The sequence below is a fragment of the Oncorhynchus keta genome, chromosome 18, assembly GCF_023373465.1.
Source record: "Oncorhynchus keta strain PuntledgeMale-10-30-2019 chromosome 18, Oket_V2, whole genome shotgun sequence".
NCBI classification, from domain to species: Eukaryota; Metazoa; Chordata; class Actinopteri; order Salmoniformes; family Salmonidae; genus Oncorhynchus; species Oncorhynchus keta.
This window is the reverse complement of record NC_068438.1, coordinates 8,782,210-8,799,119: the sequence shown is the minus strand read 5'-3', so window position 1 is coordinate 8,799,119 and position 16,910 is coordinate 8,782,210. Positions and strand designations below refer to the sequence as shown.

Genomic DNA, 16,910 nt, shown 5'->3' with positions numbered 1-16,910 from the left:
GAAAAAGGTGTAAAGTATTTCTTAAATATATATATTTTTTAAATTTTTAAATGTATTTCACCTTTATCTAACCAGGTAGGCAAGTTGAGAACAAGTTCTCATTTACAACAACCTGGCCAAGATAAAGCAAAGCAGTTTGGTTAATTTACTGTATTTGATAAGTGTTTTAGTATTAACACTGCTCCTGCATAAAAACATACATTAATATGTCACTGCTACTACAGCCAGGGACAAAATAGCAGCAAGTCCACATCATATTATTGAAGCTAACAACTACAGACCTTCAAACATTTTATATGTTTACGCAGTTTTACATGTATTGAATGAATAATGCTTTGATTCATTGTGATAATGTTCAGCATGCCTGTAAACCAATGTGCCTAGTTGCTTGGAGCCCAGTTGTGAGGGGAACTTTCTGTTTTTACTTCCTGTCTGTTATGTCACTGTCACCTCCACCCTGAGTAGATACACCATATATACAAAAATATGTGGACACCCCTTCAAATTTGTGGATTTTGCCATTTCAGCCCCACCCATTCCTGACAGGTGTATAAAATTGAACACACAGCCATACAATCTCCATAGACAAACATTGGCAGTTGAAGGGCCTTACTGAAGAGCTCGTTGACTTTCAACCTGGCACTGACATAGGATGCCACCTTTCCAACAAGTCAGTTTGTCAAATTCCTGCCCTGCTAGAGATGCCCCTGTCAACTGTAAGTGCTATTATTGTGAAATGGTAGGCTACGAAGTGGTAGGCCACACAAGCTCCCAGAATGGGAATGCAGAGTGCTGAACCACATAAAAATTGTCTGTCCTCGGTTGCAGCACTCACTGCGAAGTTCCAACGTCAGCACAAGAACTGTTCGTCAGGAGCTTAATGAAATGGGTTTCCATGGCTGAGTAGCCGCACACAAGCCTAAGATCCCCATTTGCGATGCCAAACATCGTCTGGAGTGGTGTAAAGCTCACCGCCATTGAACTCTGGAGAAATGGAAACACGTTCTCTAGAGTGATGAATTACACTCACCATCTGGTAGTCCAAAAGAAAAATCTGGGTTTAGCGGATGCCAGGAGAATGCTACTTGTCTGAATGCATAGTGCCAACTGTAAAGTTTGGTGGAGGAGGAATAATGCTCTTTGACTCGTTTTCATGGTTCGGGTTAGGCCCCTTAATTCCAGTGAAGGGAAATCTTAACGCTACAGCTTACAATGACATTCTAGATGATTCTGTACTTCCAGCATTGTGTCAACAGTTGGAGGAAGGCCCTTTGCTGTTTCAGCATAACAATGCACGAAGTGAGGTGCATACAGAAATGGTTTGTCGAGATCGGTGTGGAAGAAATTGACTGGCCTGCACAGAGTCCTGACCTCAACCCCATTGAACACCTTTGGGATCAATTGGAACGCAGACTGCGAGCCAGGCCTAATTGCCCAGATCAGTGCCCTACCTCCACTAGGTGCTCTTGTGGCTGAATGGAAGCAAGTCCCCACAGAAATGTTACGACATTTAGTGGAAAGCCTTACCAGAAGAGTGGAGGCTGTTATAGCAGCAAAGGGGGGACCAACTCCATATTAATGCCCATGCTTATAGAATGAGATGTTTGACGAGCAGGTGTCCACATACTTTTGGTCATGTAGTGTATATACTGACCAGATCATATGCATTATGTCAAACGTTGATTGTAGCCTAACGGGCGGCAGGTAGCCTAACGGGCGGCAGGTAGCCTAACGGGCGGCAGGTAGCCTAGTGGTTTGAGCTTTGTGCCAGCAACCAAAAGGTTGCCAGATCAAATCCCTGAGCTGACAAGATAAACACAACATCTGTTGTTCTGCCCCTGAACAAGGCAATTAACCCACTGTTTCTCGGCCATCATTGTAAATAAGAATTTGCTCTTAACTGACTTCCCTAGTTAAATAAAAAATAAATATACTGTAAAAACAGTGATTGGGTAAACTGTGCCTGTACTTTGCACTCCAGAACACCTGGTGGCGCCGTGGCGATGACAATTTGGTTGTTGTCGACTGTCAGACACCACAGTAAGAGGTTCTGCTTTCAGGAAGTTGCAGCAGAAACAATTATGTGTCTAACGTTGTCTTTGTCTAAATACTTATTGTGATGGATTAACTCAATTATTTACTTTGTGGGCAATGCATGAACATTCCCACATTTTAAAATATGGCTAATATGGCAAGGACCGGAGACATTATCCATTTAAACGTTGGAGGAAAAAGGTGAGGACTGGGATTACTTTGAATAGCTAGCTAAGTTACCGCCAGCAAGCTATTGTTGGTGGATGCTAACTAACGTTAGCTATCTAAAAGTTGCTGGCTAGCTAGCTAACTAGATAGCCAGCATGTAACATTGTCCTAAGTTAGCAAACTAACTATTCATAGTTAAATATTTTTCCAGCTTAACGATCTCTCTGACAGTAACGTTAGCCACTGACTTCACAGTGCGGCTGGAACGTGCAACTCTAGCTAGCTAAGGTAATGTTCGCTTGCTAACTTCATAATGGTTTTGAACATGATCAAACTATGCTCAATTGAGTGATCGTGTTGTTTCAGGTTCAGCACCTCCAAACAGACATTGGCATGGGTCCCAGACTCCTTTTTCTCAAGGTAGGTAGCTATTTATTTTGAGACATAGGCCAATGCCTTTATTAAAGTCACAAGTGTCTTCATAATGACTCACTCCAACTCATTCATTACCTGGCCATAGTAATGGCATATGGTCATTTGCTATAGACCTTACTAAGTGATGCTAACTAGTGAGTTGTGTTGTCTCTGCCAGTCTTCTAAGTGGGAGGATCTCAACCTTGAAGGATGAAACTGGAGCGGTAAGTTGTCATAGATGGGCTATGTGTATATATACAACTATTTGATAGTGGCAACCACTTGGGCCTACATATAACACATTTGTAATGTACTGCTGAACTGTATCTCCCACAGATCTTCATAGATCGGGACCCATCTCTCTTTACTCCCATACTGAGCTTCCTGCGCACCAAAGAGTTGTTTCCCAGGTGCTGATTCCTCTGGTTACATTCGTTTACATTTAATAAGTCAAATATATAGTCAGCCGTGATGGTAAGTTGTTTTCCCGAGTTAGATTTCTTAACCTTTTCTTTTTAGGTCCATAAATGTGCACCTGCTCATGCATGAAGCGGAGTTCTATGGAATCACGCCATTGGGTAAGAAAATGGCCAGCGGCTATTCAAATACAGCTGTGAATGAGAGGCTGTCTTTCTTTCTTTGTGTGGGTGTGTCAGTGTCTCCACCTTGGTTACTTTTTTTTCTCTCTTCCTCAGTGCGTAAGCTGCAGCTTTGTGACGAGCTGGACCGATCCTCCTGTGGAAACGTGCTCTTCAATGGCTATCTCCCACCTCCAGGTAGGCTGATCTACTCTAGATTTGACTTCACTTCAAGAGCAGGCAAAGTGTGTGTGTGTGGTTTGATTTCCTGATCATCTCCTCCTCTGGACCAGTGTACCCGGCGAAGCGGCGGAACCGTCATAGTGTGGCGGGGCCTCAGTATATGGGTGGGCGTGCCTTGCCCATGGAGAGCGCTCCAGTGAGACGCAGCAACACTATGCCACCCAACCTGGGCAACGCGGGCATACTGGGTAAAGCAACGGTGGAGGAGAGGATAAGTGGTGGTAAGGCCTCGGACTCACATACACATTTGACATACTCATTTAACATACTAATTTAACATGCCCATTTAACATACTCATTTAACATGCCCATTTAACATACTCATTTAACATGCCCATTTAACATACTCATTTAACATTTATTTTATTTATTTATTTCACCTTTATTTAACCAGGTAGGCAAGTTGAGAACATGTTCTCATTTACAATTGCGACCTGGCCAAGATAAAGCAAAGCATTTCGACAGATACAGAGTTACACATGGAGTAAAACAAACATACAGTCAATAATACAGTGTAAACAAGTCTCTATACAATGTGAGCAAATGAGGTGAGAAGGGAGGTAAAGGCAAAAAAGGCCATGGTGGCAAAGTAAATACAATATAGCAAGTAAAACACTGGAGTGTTAGTTTTGCAATGGAAGAATGTGCAAAGTAGAAATAAAAATAATGGGGTGCAAAGGAGAAAAATAAATAAATTAAATACATTTGGGAAAGAGGTAGTTGTTTGGGCTAAATTATAGGTGGGCTATGTACAGGTGCAGTAATCTGTGAGCTGCTCTGACAGTTGGTGCTTAAAGCTAGTGAGGGAGATAAGTGTTTCCAGTTTCAGAGATTTTTGTAGTTCGTTCCAGTCATTGGCAGCAGAGAACTGGAAGGAGAGAATTGGTTTTGGGGGTGACTAGAGAGATATACCTGCTGGAGCGTGTGCTACAGGTGGGAGATGCTATGGTGACCAGCGAGCTGAGATAAGGGGGGACTTTACCTAGCAGGGTCTTGTAGATGACATGGAGCCAGTGGGTTTGGCGACGAGTATGAAGCGAGGGCCAGCCAACGAGAGCGTACAGGTCGCAATGGTGGGTAGTATATGGGGCTTTGGTGACAAAACGGATTGCACTGTGATAGACTGCATCCAATTTGTTGAGTAGGGTATTGGAGGCTATTTTGTAAATGACATCGCCAAAGTCGAGGATTGGTAGGATGGTCAGTTTTACAAGGGTATGTTTGGCAGCATGAGTGAAGGATGCTTGGTTGTGAAATAGGAAGCCAATTCTAGATTTAACTTTGGATTGGAGATGTTTGATATGGGTCTGGAAGGAGAGTTTACAGTCTAACCAGTCACCTAAGTATTTGTAGTTGTCCACGTATTCTAAGTCAGAGCCGTCCAGAGTAGTGATGTTGGACAGGCGGGTAGGTGCAGGTAGCGATTGGTTGAAGAGCATGCATTTAGTTTTACTTGTATTTAAGAGCAATTTGAGGCCACGGAAGGAGAGTTGTATGGCATTGAAGCTTGTCTGGAGGGTTGTTAACACAGTGTCCAAAGAAGGGCCAGAAGTATACAGAATGGTGTCGTCTGCGTAGAGGTGGATCAGAGACTCACCAGCAGCAAGAGCGACCTCATTGATGTATACAGAGAAGAGAGTCGGTCCAAGAATTGAACCCTGTGGCACCTCCATAGAGACTGCCAGAGGTCCGGACAGCAGACCCTCCGATTTGACACACTGAACTCTATCAGAGAAGTAGTTGGTGAACCAGGCGAGGCAATCATTTGAGAAACCAAGGCTGTCGAGTCTGCTGATGAGGATGTGGTGGTTGACAGAGTCGAAAGCCTTGGCCAGATCAATGAATACGGCTGCACAGTAATGTTTCTTATCGATGGCGGTTAAGATATCGTTTAGGACCTTGAGCGTGGCTGAGGTGCACCCATGACCAGCTCTGAAACCAGATTGCATAGCAGAGAAGGTATGGTGAGATTTGAATTGGTCGGTAATCTGTTTGTTGACTTGGCTTTCGAAGACCTTAGAAAGGCATGGTAGGATAGATATAGGTCTGTATCAGTTTGGGTCAAGAGTGTCCCCCCCTTTGAAGAGGGGGATGACCGCAGCTGCTTTCCAATCTTTGGGAATCTCAGACGACACGAAAGAGAGGTTGAACAGGTTAGTAATAGGGGTGGCAACAATTTCGGCAGATAATTTTAGAAAGAAGGGGTCCAGATTGTCTAGCCCGGCTGATTTGTAGGGGTCCAGATTTTGCAGCTCTTTCAGAACATCAGCTGAACGGATTTGGGAGAAGGAGAAATGGGGAAGGCTTGGGCGAGTTGCTGTTGGGGGTGTAGTGCTGTTGACCGGGGTAGGAGTAGCCAGGTGGAAAGCATGGCCAGCCGTAGAAAAATGCTTATTGAAATTCTCAATTATGGTGGATTTATCAGTGGTGACAGTGTTTCCTATCTTCAGTGCAGTGGGCAGCTGGGAGGAGGTGTTCTTATTCTCCATGGACTTTACAGTGTCCCAGAACTTTTTTGAGTTAGTGTTGCAGGAAGCAAAATTCTGCTTGAAAAGGCTAGCCTTGGCTTTTCTAACTGCCTGTGTATAATGGTTTCTAGCTTTCCTGAACAGCTGCATATCACGGGGGCTGTTCGATGCTAATGCAGAACGCCATAGGATGTTTTTGTGTTGGTTAAGGGCAGTCAGGTCTGGGGAGAACCAAGGGCTATATCTGTTCCTGGTTCTACATTTATAATATATAATATACATTTCTTGAATGGGGCATGTTTATTTAAGATGGTTAGGAAGGCATTAAAAGAAAATATCCAGGCATCCTCTACTGATGGGATGAGATCAATATCCTTCCAGGATACCCCGGCCAGGTCGATTAGAAAGGCCTGCTCGCTGAAGTTTTTCAGGGAGCGTTTTACAGTGATGAGTGGAGGTCGTTTGACCGCTGACCCATTACGGATGCAGGCAATGAGGTAGTGATCGCTGAGATCTTGGTTGAAGACAGCAGAGGTGTATTTAGAGGGGATGTTGGTTAGGATGATATCTATGAGGGTGCCCGTGTTTAAGGCTTTGGGGAGGTACCTGGTAGGTTCATTAATAATTTGTGTGAGATTGAGGGCATCAAGTTTAGATTGTAGGATGGCTGGGGTGTTACGCATGTTCCAGTTTAGGTTGCCTAGCACCACGAGCTCTGAAGATCGATGGGGGGCAATCAGTTCACATATGGTGTCCAGAACACAGCTGGGGGCAGAGGGTGGTCTATAGCAGGCGGCAACGGTGAGAGACTTGTTTTTAGAGAGGTGGATTTTTAAAAGTAGAAGTTCAAATTGTTTGGGTACAGACCTGGATAGTAGGACAGAACTCTGCAGGCTATCTTTGCAGTAGATTGCAACACCGCCCCCTTTGGCAGTTCTATCTTGTCTGAAAATTTTGTAGTTTGGAATTAAAATTTCTGAATTTTTGGTGGTCTTCCTAAGCCAGGATTCAGACACAGCTAGAACATCCGGGTTGGCAGAGTGTGCTAAAGCAGTGAATAGAACAAACTTAGGGAGGAGGCTTCTAATGTTAACATGCATGAAACCAAGGCTATTACGGTTACAGAAGTCGTCAAAAGAGAGCGCCTGGGGAATAGGAGTGGAGCTAGGCACTACAGGGCCTGGATTCACCTCTACATCGCCAGAGGAACATAGGAGGAGTAGAATAAGGGTGCGGCTAAAAGCAATAAGAATTGGTCGTCTAGAACATCTGGAACAGAGAGCAAAAGGAGGTTTCTGGGGGCGATAAAATAGCATCAAGGTATAATGTACAGACAAAGGTATGGTAGGATGTGAATACAGTGGAGGTAAACCTAGGTATTGAGTGATGAAGAGAGAGATATTGTCTCTAGAAACATCATTGAAACCAGGAGATGTCATTGCATGTGTGGGTGGTGGAACTAATAGGTTGGATAAGGTATAGTGAGCAGGACTAGAGGCTCTACAGTGAAATAAGCCAATAAACACTAACCAGAACAGCAATGGACAAGACATATTGACATTAAGGAGAGGCATGCTTAGTCGAGTGATCAAAAGGGTCCAGTGAGTGGTGAGGTTGTTTGGGGGTCATGGCGATTTAGACAGCTAGCCAGGCCATCGGTAGCAAGCTCGCATAGGGTGGAGGTCTGTTATTAGCCACCTCTTGCGTTCCGTCAGTAGATTAGTGGGGTTCTGTGTGGTAGAGGGGATTAATCCAAATCACACAACGACAACAAAAATAAAAACAATAGATATAGTTATAGAGGCCCAAGAAGAAAACATAATAATAATTTAACATGCCCATTTAACATACTAATTTAACACGCTCATTTAACACGCTCATTTAACACGCTCATTTAACAAGCACATTTAACACGCACATTTAACACGCACATTTAACACGCACATTTAACACGCACATTTAACACGCACATTTAACACGCACATTTAACACGCACATTTAACACGCACATTTAACACGCACATTTAACATGCACATTTAACATGCACATTTAACATGCACATTTAACATGCACATTTAACATACTAATTTAACACGCACATTTAACACGCACATTTAACACGCACATTTAACACGCACATTTAACACGCACATTTAACACGCACATTTAACACGCACATTTAACACGCTCATTTAACACGCACATTTAACACACTCATTTAACACGCACATTTAACACGTACATTTAACACGTACATTTAACACGCACATTTAACATGCACATTTAACATGCACATTTAACATGGCCATTTAACATACTCATTTAACATGCACATTTAACATACTAATTTAACACGCACATTTAACACACACATTTAACACACACATTTAACACGCACATTTAATTTAACACGCACATTTAACACGCACATTTAACACGCACATTTAACACGCACTTTTAACATGCACTTTTAACATGCACATTTAACATGCACATTTAACATACTAATTTAACACGCACATTTAACACGCACATTTAACATACTCATTTAACATGCACATTTAACATACTCATTTAACATGCACATTTAACATGGCCATTTAACATGCACATTTAACATACTCATTTAACATATTCATTTAACACGCCCATTTAACATGCCCATTTAACACGCACATTTTTACGAGCATTTTGCTACACGCCGCAATAACATCTGTTTAAAAATGTGTGACTTGTAAAATTTGATGTTGAAAATGTGCAGCAAAATGCTTATGTGGTAGTTCCCTCGACAGTGCAGTACAAACAATATCAATAATAACGAGAGTCAAGTAAAAAACAACAAGTAATAGAAGAAGTAGATTCCATTTGTCACATGCATTCTATCGCTTAATGTTTAAACTGCCTTTTTCCCCCGTTTTTTTCCCGTTAAAACGGTAAGAAAAAAATCATAAAATTCCACGTCAATTCACAATGCAGAATAATGGTCCTATTACGTATTTATCACCGCTAGAGCTGGGCAATGTAGTTTTATCTACCGCAGTCATATACCCTTGAGAGCGCCTCGGCTACGGCATGTTTGTTTGTCTGGGTACACTACGACTTTTTAAATTCCGACAGGAAACGTTCTCTGGAGATAGTTTTCGAAGCACCGCTGAATGGGTATTTTACTTGTCTGTAAAGGAAAGCCGCTTCTGAAGCGGGACTAATGTCCATCACTCGACAGCTGTCAATCAAATAATCTCGAGCTGCCTGCGCACACACACCACTCTCTTAAAAAATAACTTTAAAGTTGGTTAAATACCGTGACTTACCAAGCCATTTAGTAAAAAGAAAACCCATCCTGTAGGAATCTACTCCTAAGATTCAGTTAATTATTAGGCTACATTAATTCAGGCTATCGTTCATTTAGACCGTATGCAGGCCATATAAAGTTTAAATCTGCAGCTGGTAAAAGTTTGAGTAGCCTACTAAATGAATACAAGCTATTTTTGCAGCCTATAGCCTATTCAATTCTGGGAAATGTTTATTTAAGTTTCAATTAAACTAGTTGGTTATCTAACCCATATTAAATGTCAGGGTATTTTGTTATGTTGGCTATAGGCTTTAATTTGGGAATTGGAAGTCTCTTTTTCAAAGCAATTTGAGTTGTCAAGTGTTGCTTTGAAAATAAGAAGATAGGACTATCATTCTTAATTCATGGCATGGTTTCATTTTATCCAAATGTTGAAAAGAGATGCAGACAAACTCATTCATGCAGGTAACGGGGAATGGCCTAATTGTCGATTACTCTGGAGTTATAAAAACAATCAAATAAATTGATCGAGTCAAGGATCAGCTCCCTTAATAATTCTATGTGGGTGGGTCGGGTTGCAGAGAAAAATCTGTCCTGATGTCGGATATTGGGCGGGGCTAGCGCCGAGCGAGTGTGGCTCCAAAAAAAAGGACTGTGTTGTTTTGTAAGTTTATGTGTAAGGGGTTGGATGTGTGGGGAGTCGGTGCAAACCGACGCAGATAGTCTCAAGGTGCAGGTCTGTGCACGGAGACAGCTAGGGTTTAGAGTGGTCCCTGTATTGAAAAGTAAACGCTCTAACCTGGAGCCATTTTATTTGTTAAGGGAATATTATCAAAAAGGAGGGTTCACATTCCTCCACGCCTGTTCCTCTTTCCCTTCCGACACAGCTCAGCTTGCAGACCCAGGCATGGTCCGCATCATCTGTGGCCACCACAACTGGATCGCTGTGGCTTATGCCCAGTTTGTTGTTTGTTACCGGTAAGAACACGGGACTTCAGTGTACGATATCACAGTGTCATATGAATCAGTCATTTTTTTGGGGGGGTAAGGACAGTCGAGGGTGTTAAACTGCGCCGTCCTCGTCCATCAGAGTGAAGGAGTCTACGGGCTGGCAGCAGGTGTTCACCAGCCCCCGCCTGGACTGGGTGATTGACGGGGTGGCGCTCAACGCCAAGGTGATGGGCGGCTCCCTGGGAGACAACGACAAGATGGTGGCCGTGGCCTCGGGCACAGAGATCATCCTCTGGACTATCTGTCCCGACGGCAACGGCAACGAGATAGGTCAGTCTGCAAACGGATGAACTCGCAACTCTAAAAGTAAAGCGCAGGTGTTTAAAACCAATATTATAGCTATGATGTAGTTTTTAACTCACTCGGGATGTTTGTTGACTTTAGTATTTTAAGAGACCACTTTTCTAGGTAGTTGTGGGTGTTTATGTAAGGGCCGTGCTAATAGGTCTCCGTTGTACCTGCTTCCCTCCAGGTGTGTTCAGTCTGAATGTCCCCGTGGAGGCTCTCTTCTTCGTGGCGAACCAGCTGATTGCCACCAGCCACACAGGGAAAGTGGGAGTATGGAATGCGGTGACCAAACATTGGCAGGTGAAGTTGTGTCCGAACATTCTGTAAGAATGTCACGTTACCAGAACACATCACATTATGTGTAGTAATAATGTATGTGGTCCTTGCAACGCCAGGATTGTGGGTTCGATTCCCGGGTCCACCCATGTGTAAAATGTTGCGTTGGCTAAATGCGATATATTATATGTGTATTGTACATCAGTTGTTCATGTTTTCCTTTCGTCTTTCCGTTCTCAGAATCAAGATGTGGTTCCCATTAATAGCTATGATACTGCCGGTTCCTTCCTAATTCTAGGCTGTAACAATGGGTCCATATATTATATAGGTAAGGGAAGTCATCTTTTCTACCTATGACGCAATAATGGAAAACTATTCAAATAGTTTTTCCGTATAGAAGAATGCAGTCACAAGTTGTGTTTGTAGTATATGAATACACTTGCAAAGTATAGACCTCTCATTGACGTGATCTTGGCAACAGATGTTCAGAAGTTTCCGTTGAGGATGAAGGACAATGACCTCCTAGTGACAGAGTTGTACCGCGACCCCACGGAGGACGCCATCACTGCTCTCAGTGTCTACCTCACGCCCAAAACAAGTATGTCTGCCTTTTTTCGATTTTGAACTTCACTGAAATGAATAGCTTTTCCTGCGTTTTATTTTTTTATATATAGTTTAAAGGATTAACAAGTGTCAATTAGTCAATCGTGGTTATTTGAAATTCAATCTTAATAGATGCATGGTGCTAAACAATCATTTTCTGAAAAACTTGTTTGCCATTTATGGTCAGCAATGGTCATTTTATAGGCAGTATAATTGTATAGGCAGCTGGCAGATTTTGAATGATTCCTGGTGGCATTTCGCTAACTCTTTGCCTGACCTTTACACTGATCTTTAACCTAACCTCACTTCCCTAACATGAACCCTAACTTAAATCAATTTCGATCCTAATGCCTCACCTTAACCTTTTTGGGTCTGTCGGCTGACTATCCACTTCCATTTCTTGATATGCACGGTACATCACACAGCATGCGTTGAGGCTAAAATGGTGTATGGGATAAAAGTCCCCAATGTGTCGTCAGGCGACAGCGGCAACTGGATCGAGATTGCCTATGGGACCAGCTCGGGCACGGTGCGGGTCATAGTGCAGCACCCGGAGACCGTGGGCTCTGGGCCCCAGCTCTTCCAGACCTTCTCAGTCCACCGCAGCCCCGTCACCAAGATCATGCTCTCTGAGAAACACCTCATATCAGGTGAGAATGGTTGGCCGGGAGCCTCCACCTTCTATGGGTGATTGTTCATTTTTCGGCGTATTCTACCGTCTCCGCTAATGAAGCACATTCATTAATTTAGCTACATTTCTCATTAGGATCGATCGATTGATGTTTGGATGTCGGCTGACACAGCAATTGCGTTAAACATTGACGCTGCTGACAAAGCAGCAAGATGGGCCCGTCATGCAGATGTTTGGCCTAACCCTGTTGTGTCGTGTTGTCAGTGTGTGCAGACAACAACCACGTGCGGACCTGGACGGTGACTCGCTTCAGGGGCATGATCTCCACCCAGCCAGGCTCCACCCCCCTCACCTCCTTCAAGATCCTCTCCCTGGAGGACATCGACGGCCACGGGGGCTGTGCTGCCGGCACTGAGATAGGTGAGCAGACAGGTGTCAAAAGTGGACAGTGGTTTTAAATGTTAAATAAGAAGTGAACATTTCAGAGATGCAAATTGGGAAAGGACTGCGATGGTCCGTACCGAGCGTCGCTCCTCTCTAACAGGTCCGTATGGCGAGCGAGACGACCAGCAGGTGTTTATCCAGAGGGTCGTCCCCGACACAGACAGACTGTACGTGCGCCTCTCGTCCAACGGGAAGAGGGTGTGCGAGGTGCGCTCTGTGGACGGCACCTCCATCACCTCCTTCATGGTGCACGAGTGCGAGGGGTCCAGCCGCATCGGCTCCCGTCCCCGCCGCTACCTCTTCAGTGGCCACGCCAACGGTAGCATCCAGATGTGGGACCTGACCACCGCCATGGAGATCGCAGGGAAAGTGGACATCAGGGGTAAAGACGACCCGCGAGGCTTTTTGTGTTGACCTTTTTGTTGTTGTTGCTTTTTGTTAAGTGATGTCATAGACATTGGGTTCTCTGTCTGGTTGTCCCTCAGCGCTGGGCGGCCCCACAGAGGAGGAGCTCCTGGAGCTGTTGGACCAGTGTGACCTGGCACTGACCCGTACGCCCGACATGAGTCCCGCTGCCTCCTTCACCCACTCCTCCACCCCCCGAGCCTCCACCTCCAGGTACACCAGCCACCATTGGCACCTGCTACATGTCCCCATACAGCTTCATATGTTAACTCTCTGATGCTCTCCCTTTTTGCAAGATTACATGTTCAGGGCATAAAATGAACACCCGCCACCCACCAAATGCGGGTGGATTTAGGTATTGGCGGATAAGAACGTCTACTTCACCAGCCATGTTGGAGGGTGGTCAGTTGGCATGGCTCTACAATGTGAGAATTACATTTGCGTCTGTGAATAAAACAATAGTCAAGTATGAGCATGTGTGTGCGAGTTGCGATTTGTAGCAGGAAAAAGTTGCTGTTTTCAAAGTACAGTATTTCTGCTGTTTAGTTTCATGGCTATTAATCGCACAAAGAAATAGGAATCCTACATTCCACCTCATGCAGCAACAGCTTCACGCACTGTGAGTGAATCGCTGATAGATTCATTCTTGGAGGCGCTGGCACAAGCATAAAAGTTGGTCTAATTTACTCAAGTTAGCAAAGTGAGACTTTGTCCTCGTGTTCACATTGTTTTCTTCACAAGCGCAGTTGTTTTTCAGTGTTAGCTCAAATCTGCTGCTTTAACTGATAGCGAAGAGACGCTGTCCTCGCTCTGTCCTACTAGTCACATCCCAAAACTTAGACACACGTGACATGACTCCAGTAGCCCCGTTACCATGGTAACCTTCCACCCTTAAAGGGGCAGCTGAACATTTTGTCTCATCTGATATTTTGGTTAAAATAAAAAATGAAATGAAATTGAGAAATATACGACATTAGTTCTTACTAATACATTACAAAGCATATTTCTTTTGTTTTAATTATTGGCAAAAATAATTTTGGCTGGTAAAAGAAAATCTGTGGGCTGGTAGATTTTTTTTTTTTCATTTAAATGCCACTGATCATATTAACTCTGTTTATCTCTGCAGTTTGCAGTCCCAGCTGAGTGAGAGCTCCAGGGAGCGCGGGACCAGAGGAGGTGTGAGCAACTCGGGTCCCTTCTCTGGTAGCCTGCCCCGTCAGGCTCCTCCGGTGCCCCTCACCAAACCCCGGGATATGAATCTCTCCATGGTGGGGTTGGGCCTCCAGCCCCACCACCTGGGTCTGAGCCAGGCTTCCCTCGGCAGCAGTGGCAGCCCCCGGCCCAGCCGCACCGCCCTCCAGGACAGAGACCGGGACGGTGGCATGGGGTCTCTGCGCAGGGGCAGCTTCGTGGAACGTTGTCAGGAGCTTGCCAAGGTCTCGGACTCTGCAGGAGGGGCTGAGGTGGGCACGCGGCGCAGCCTGGCCGCATGCTCAGAGTTGGAGGCTAGACTGGGCCTACGGACCCCCGCCTCTTTCTCCATCCCCCATGCAGCCTCTCCCGCCTCGTCTTTATCTTCATCACTGCGTCGGCCACAGCCCACCTCACCCAGCCCTGCCCCTGCTACAATCGTTAGTCCAACCCGCTCCCAGACCCCCGTGTCACCTCGTCGAGCTGACACCTCCCCTACTACAGAAGCCCCGCCCCCTGAGGCTGCAGCAGCCACCCCAGAGAGCTCCTCCCCTGTGCCCCCCACCAGTCCTAAACCCCCTATGAATGAGACCAGCTTCTGACTGGCTCTGTGATGTATGAGTGAGTGGACTAACAAAGGATGCGTTTGTGTTCCTGAGCATGTGCGCTTTAGTGACGACACATATTGTAATATTTATGGACTTTTCCTTGTTTAGCATCAAGGATCCATATCAAATGTCATTCCTCTGTTTTCAAAAAGGCCAGCTGTGACGTAGGCAAGATTCGTATACAATATATACAAATGGTCAATGTATTGGTGATGCAAATTATAACTCCAGCCATGTATGAATGTGTTCTGTTGCATTTGGTAGAGCAGTGCATTTTATTCAATTACGCTGAACAAAAATATTAATGCTACATGTAACAATTTCAGAGATTTTACTGAGTTACAGTTCATATAAGGAAATCAGTCATTTAAAATTAATTAATTAGGCCCTAATCTATAGATTTTACATGGGAATACAGATATGCATCTGTTGGTTACAGATACCTCAAAAGAAAGGTAGGGTTGTGGATCAGAAAACCAGTCAGTATCTGGTGTGACCAACATTTTTCTTGTGCAGCAGAACTTCGCATAGTTGATCAGGCTGTTGATTGTGGCCTGTGGAATGTTGTCCCACTCCTCTTCAATGGCTGTGGGGAGGAGTTGGTGTTTGCTGGGAACCTGCGTCTGGACCAGGCCCAGTGCAGAGCGGACGGACTCTCTGACCTCTACACCGCCCTGAGACAGCTGACCACCAAGTACCAGCAGATTGGCAGGAACTGGAACACGCTCTCGTACACATCGATCCAGAGCATCCCAAACATGCTCAATGAGTGACATGTCTGGTGAGTATGCAGGCCATGGAAGAACTGGGACATTTTCAGCTTCCAGGAATTGTGTACAGATCCTTGCGATGTGAGGCTGTGTCAGGATAGCACGACAATGGGCCTCAGGTTCTCGTCACTGTATCGTGTTGCATCAGTGTAGGCAAGTGGGAGAAAGACAGGCTCATTGTAAGGGCTGGAATGGAATAAATAGAACCGTATCAAATATATGGAAACACATGTTTGACTCATTTCTATTCATTCCATTTGAGCCATTACAATGAGCCTGTCCTCCTATAGCTCCTCCCACTGTGCATTCAAATTACCATCGATAAAATGCAGTTGTGTTCGTTGTTTGTTACTTCTGCCTGCCCATACCATAACCCCACCTCCACCCTCCACCATGGGGCACTCTTCACAACGTTGACATCAGCAAACTACTAGCCCACACGACACCATATATGCTGTCTGCCATAGTTGAGACCGGGATTAATCTGTGAAGAGCACACTTCTCCATAGTTCCAGTGGTCATCAAAGGTGAGCATTTTCTCACTGAAGTCGGTTACGATGCCAAACTGCAGTCAGGTCAAGACCCTGGTGAGGATGATGAGCACGCAGATGAGCTTCCATTAGACGGTTTCTGATAGTTTATGCAGAAATGTAATTATTTGGCTGTGCAAACCATAAGCCGCCTCCAACGTCGTTTCAGAGAATTTGGCAGTACGTCCAACTGGCCTAACAACGTGTAACAATGCTAGCCCATGCCTCCACATCTTGGTCCTTCAACTGCGTGATTGTCTGGGACCAGCCACCTGGACAGCTGATGAAACTGGATTTGCGCAACCAAATAATAACATTTCCGCACAAACTATCAACCGTCTCAGGGAAGCTCATCTGTGTGCTCTTTGTCCTTCACCAGGGTCTTGACCTGACTGCAGTTTGGCATTGTAACCGACTTCAGTGAGAAAATGCTCACCTCTGGTAGAGAAATGAGCGTTCAATTCTCTGGTGGACGTTCCTGCTGTCAGCATGCCGATTGCACGCTCCATTAAAATTTGAGACATCTGTGGCATTGTGTTGTGACACATCTGCACATTGTAAAGTGGCATTTTCTATTCCCCAGCACAAGGTGCACCTGTGTAATGATCATGCTGTTTAATCCGCTTATTGATACACCTGTCAGGTGGCAGGAATGTTGTGGATATTTGAATTAAAAGGGAATTTTTCAACCTCATTCTTCAGCACCAAACCAGAGTCTACATATGTCTCTGGTTAAAAATATTTTAAAAAATGCTCTGACATCACAGTGTAGGATTAAAGGGAAAAAAACTGTGATTTTCAAAACCTGCAACGAGTCTCTAGCCCAAGGGAGAGTATTTCCTTGCTCCCCACGGTGAACCTAAGTGTTTGAAAATCACTGTTTTTAAAATGGTTGAACTTTTGATGATTTGGTTGAAAAGTGGTGAAGTTGCCCTTTAAGAGAAATGTAAAGACC

General features: G+C 44.6%; 1 protein-coding gene across 3 annotated transcripts; it reads left to right on the top strand.

Moving 5' to 3' along the window:
- The first annotated feature begins 1,989 nt into the window (after positions 1–1,989).
- Positions 1,990–16,649, top strand: LOC118397175 (SH3KBP1-binding protein 1-like). Of its 3 annotated transcripts, XM_052467337.1 has the most exons (18): positions 1,991–2,235; positions 2,414–2,490; positions 2,569–2,622; positions 2,795–2,840; positions 2,953–3,026; positions 3,136–3,194; positions 3,312–3,392; positions 3,488–3,658; positions 10,086–10,176; positions 10,289–10,479; positions 10,682–10,797; positions 11,014–11,101; positions 11,255–11,371; positions 11,838–12,026; positions 12,272–12,427; positions 12,552–12,833; positions 12,937–13,069; positions 13,983–16,649. In XM_052467337.1, exons 6-18 carry the CDS (start codon positions 3,158–3,160, stop codon positions 14,647–14,649), a joined length of 2,319 nt encoding a protein of 772 aa, XP_052323297.1. In that variant the 5' UTR covers positions 1,991–2,235; positions 2,414–2,490; positions 2,569–2,622; positions 2,795–2,840; positions 2,953–3,026; positions 3,136–3,157; the 3' UTR covers positions 14,650–16,649. The 3 variants fall into 3 exon arrangements, with proteins under 3 accessions (XP_035647576.1, XP_052323297.1, XP_035647577.1); XM_035791683.2 differs by lacking the exon at positions 2,414–2,490 and having other exon boundaries at positions 1,990–2,235; XM_035791684.2 differs by lacking the exon at positions 2,414–2,490 and having other exon boundaries at positions 11,856–12,026.
- The last annotated feature ends 261 nt before the right edge of the window (positions 16,650–16,910 follow it).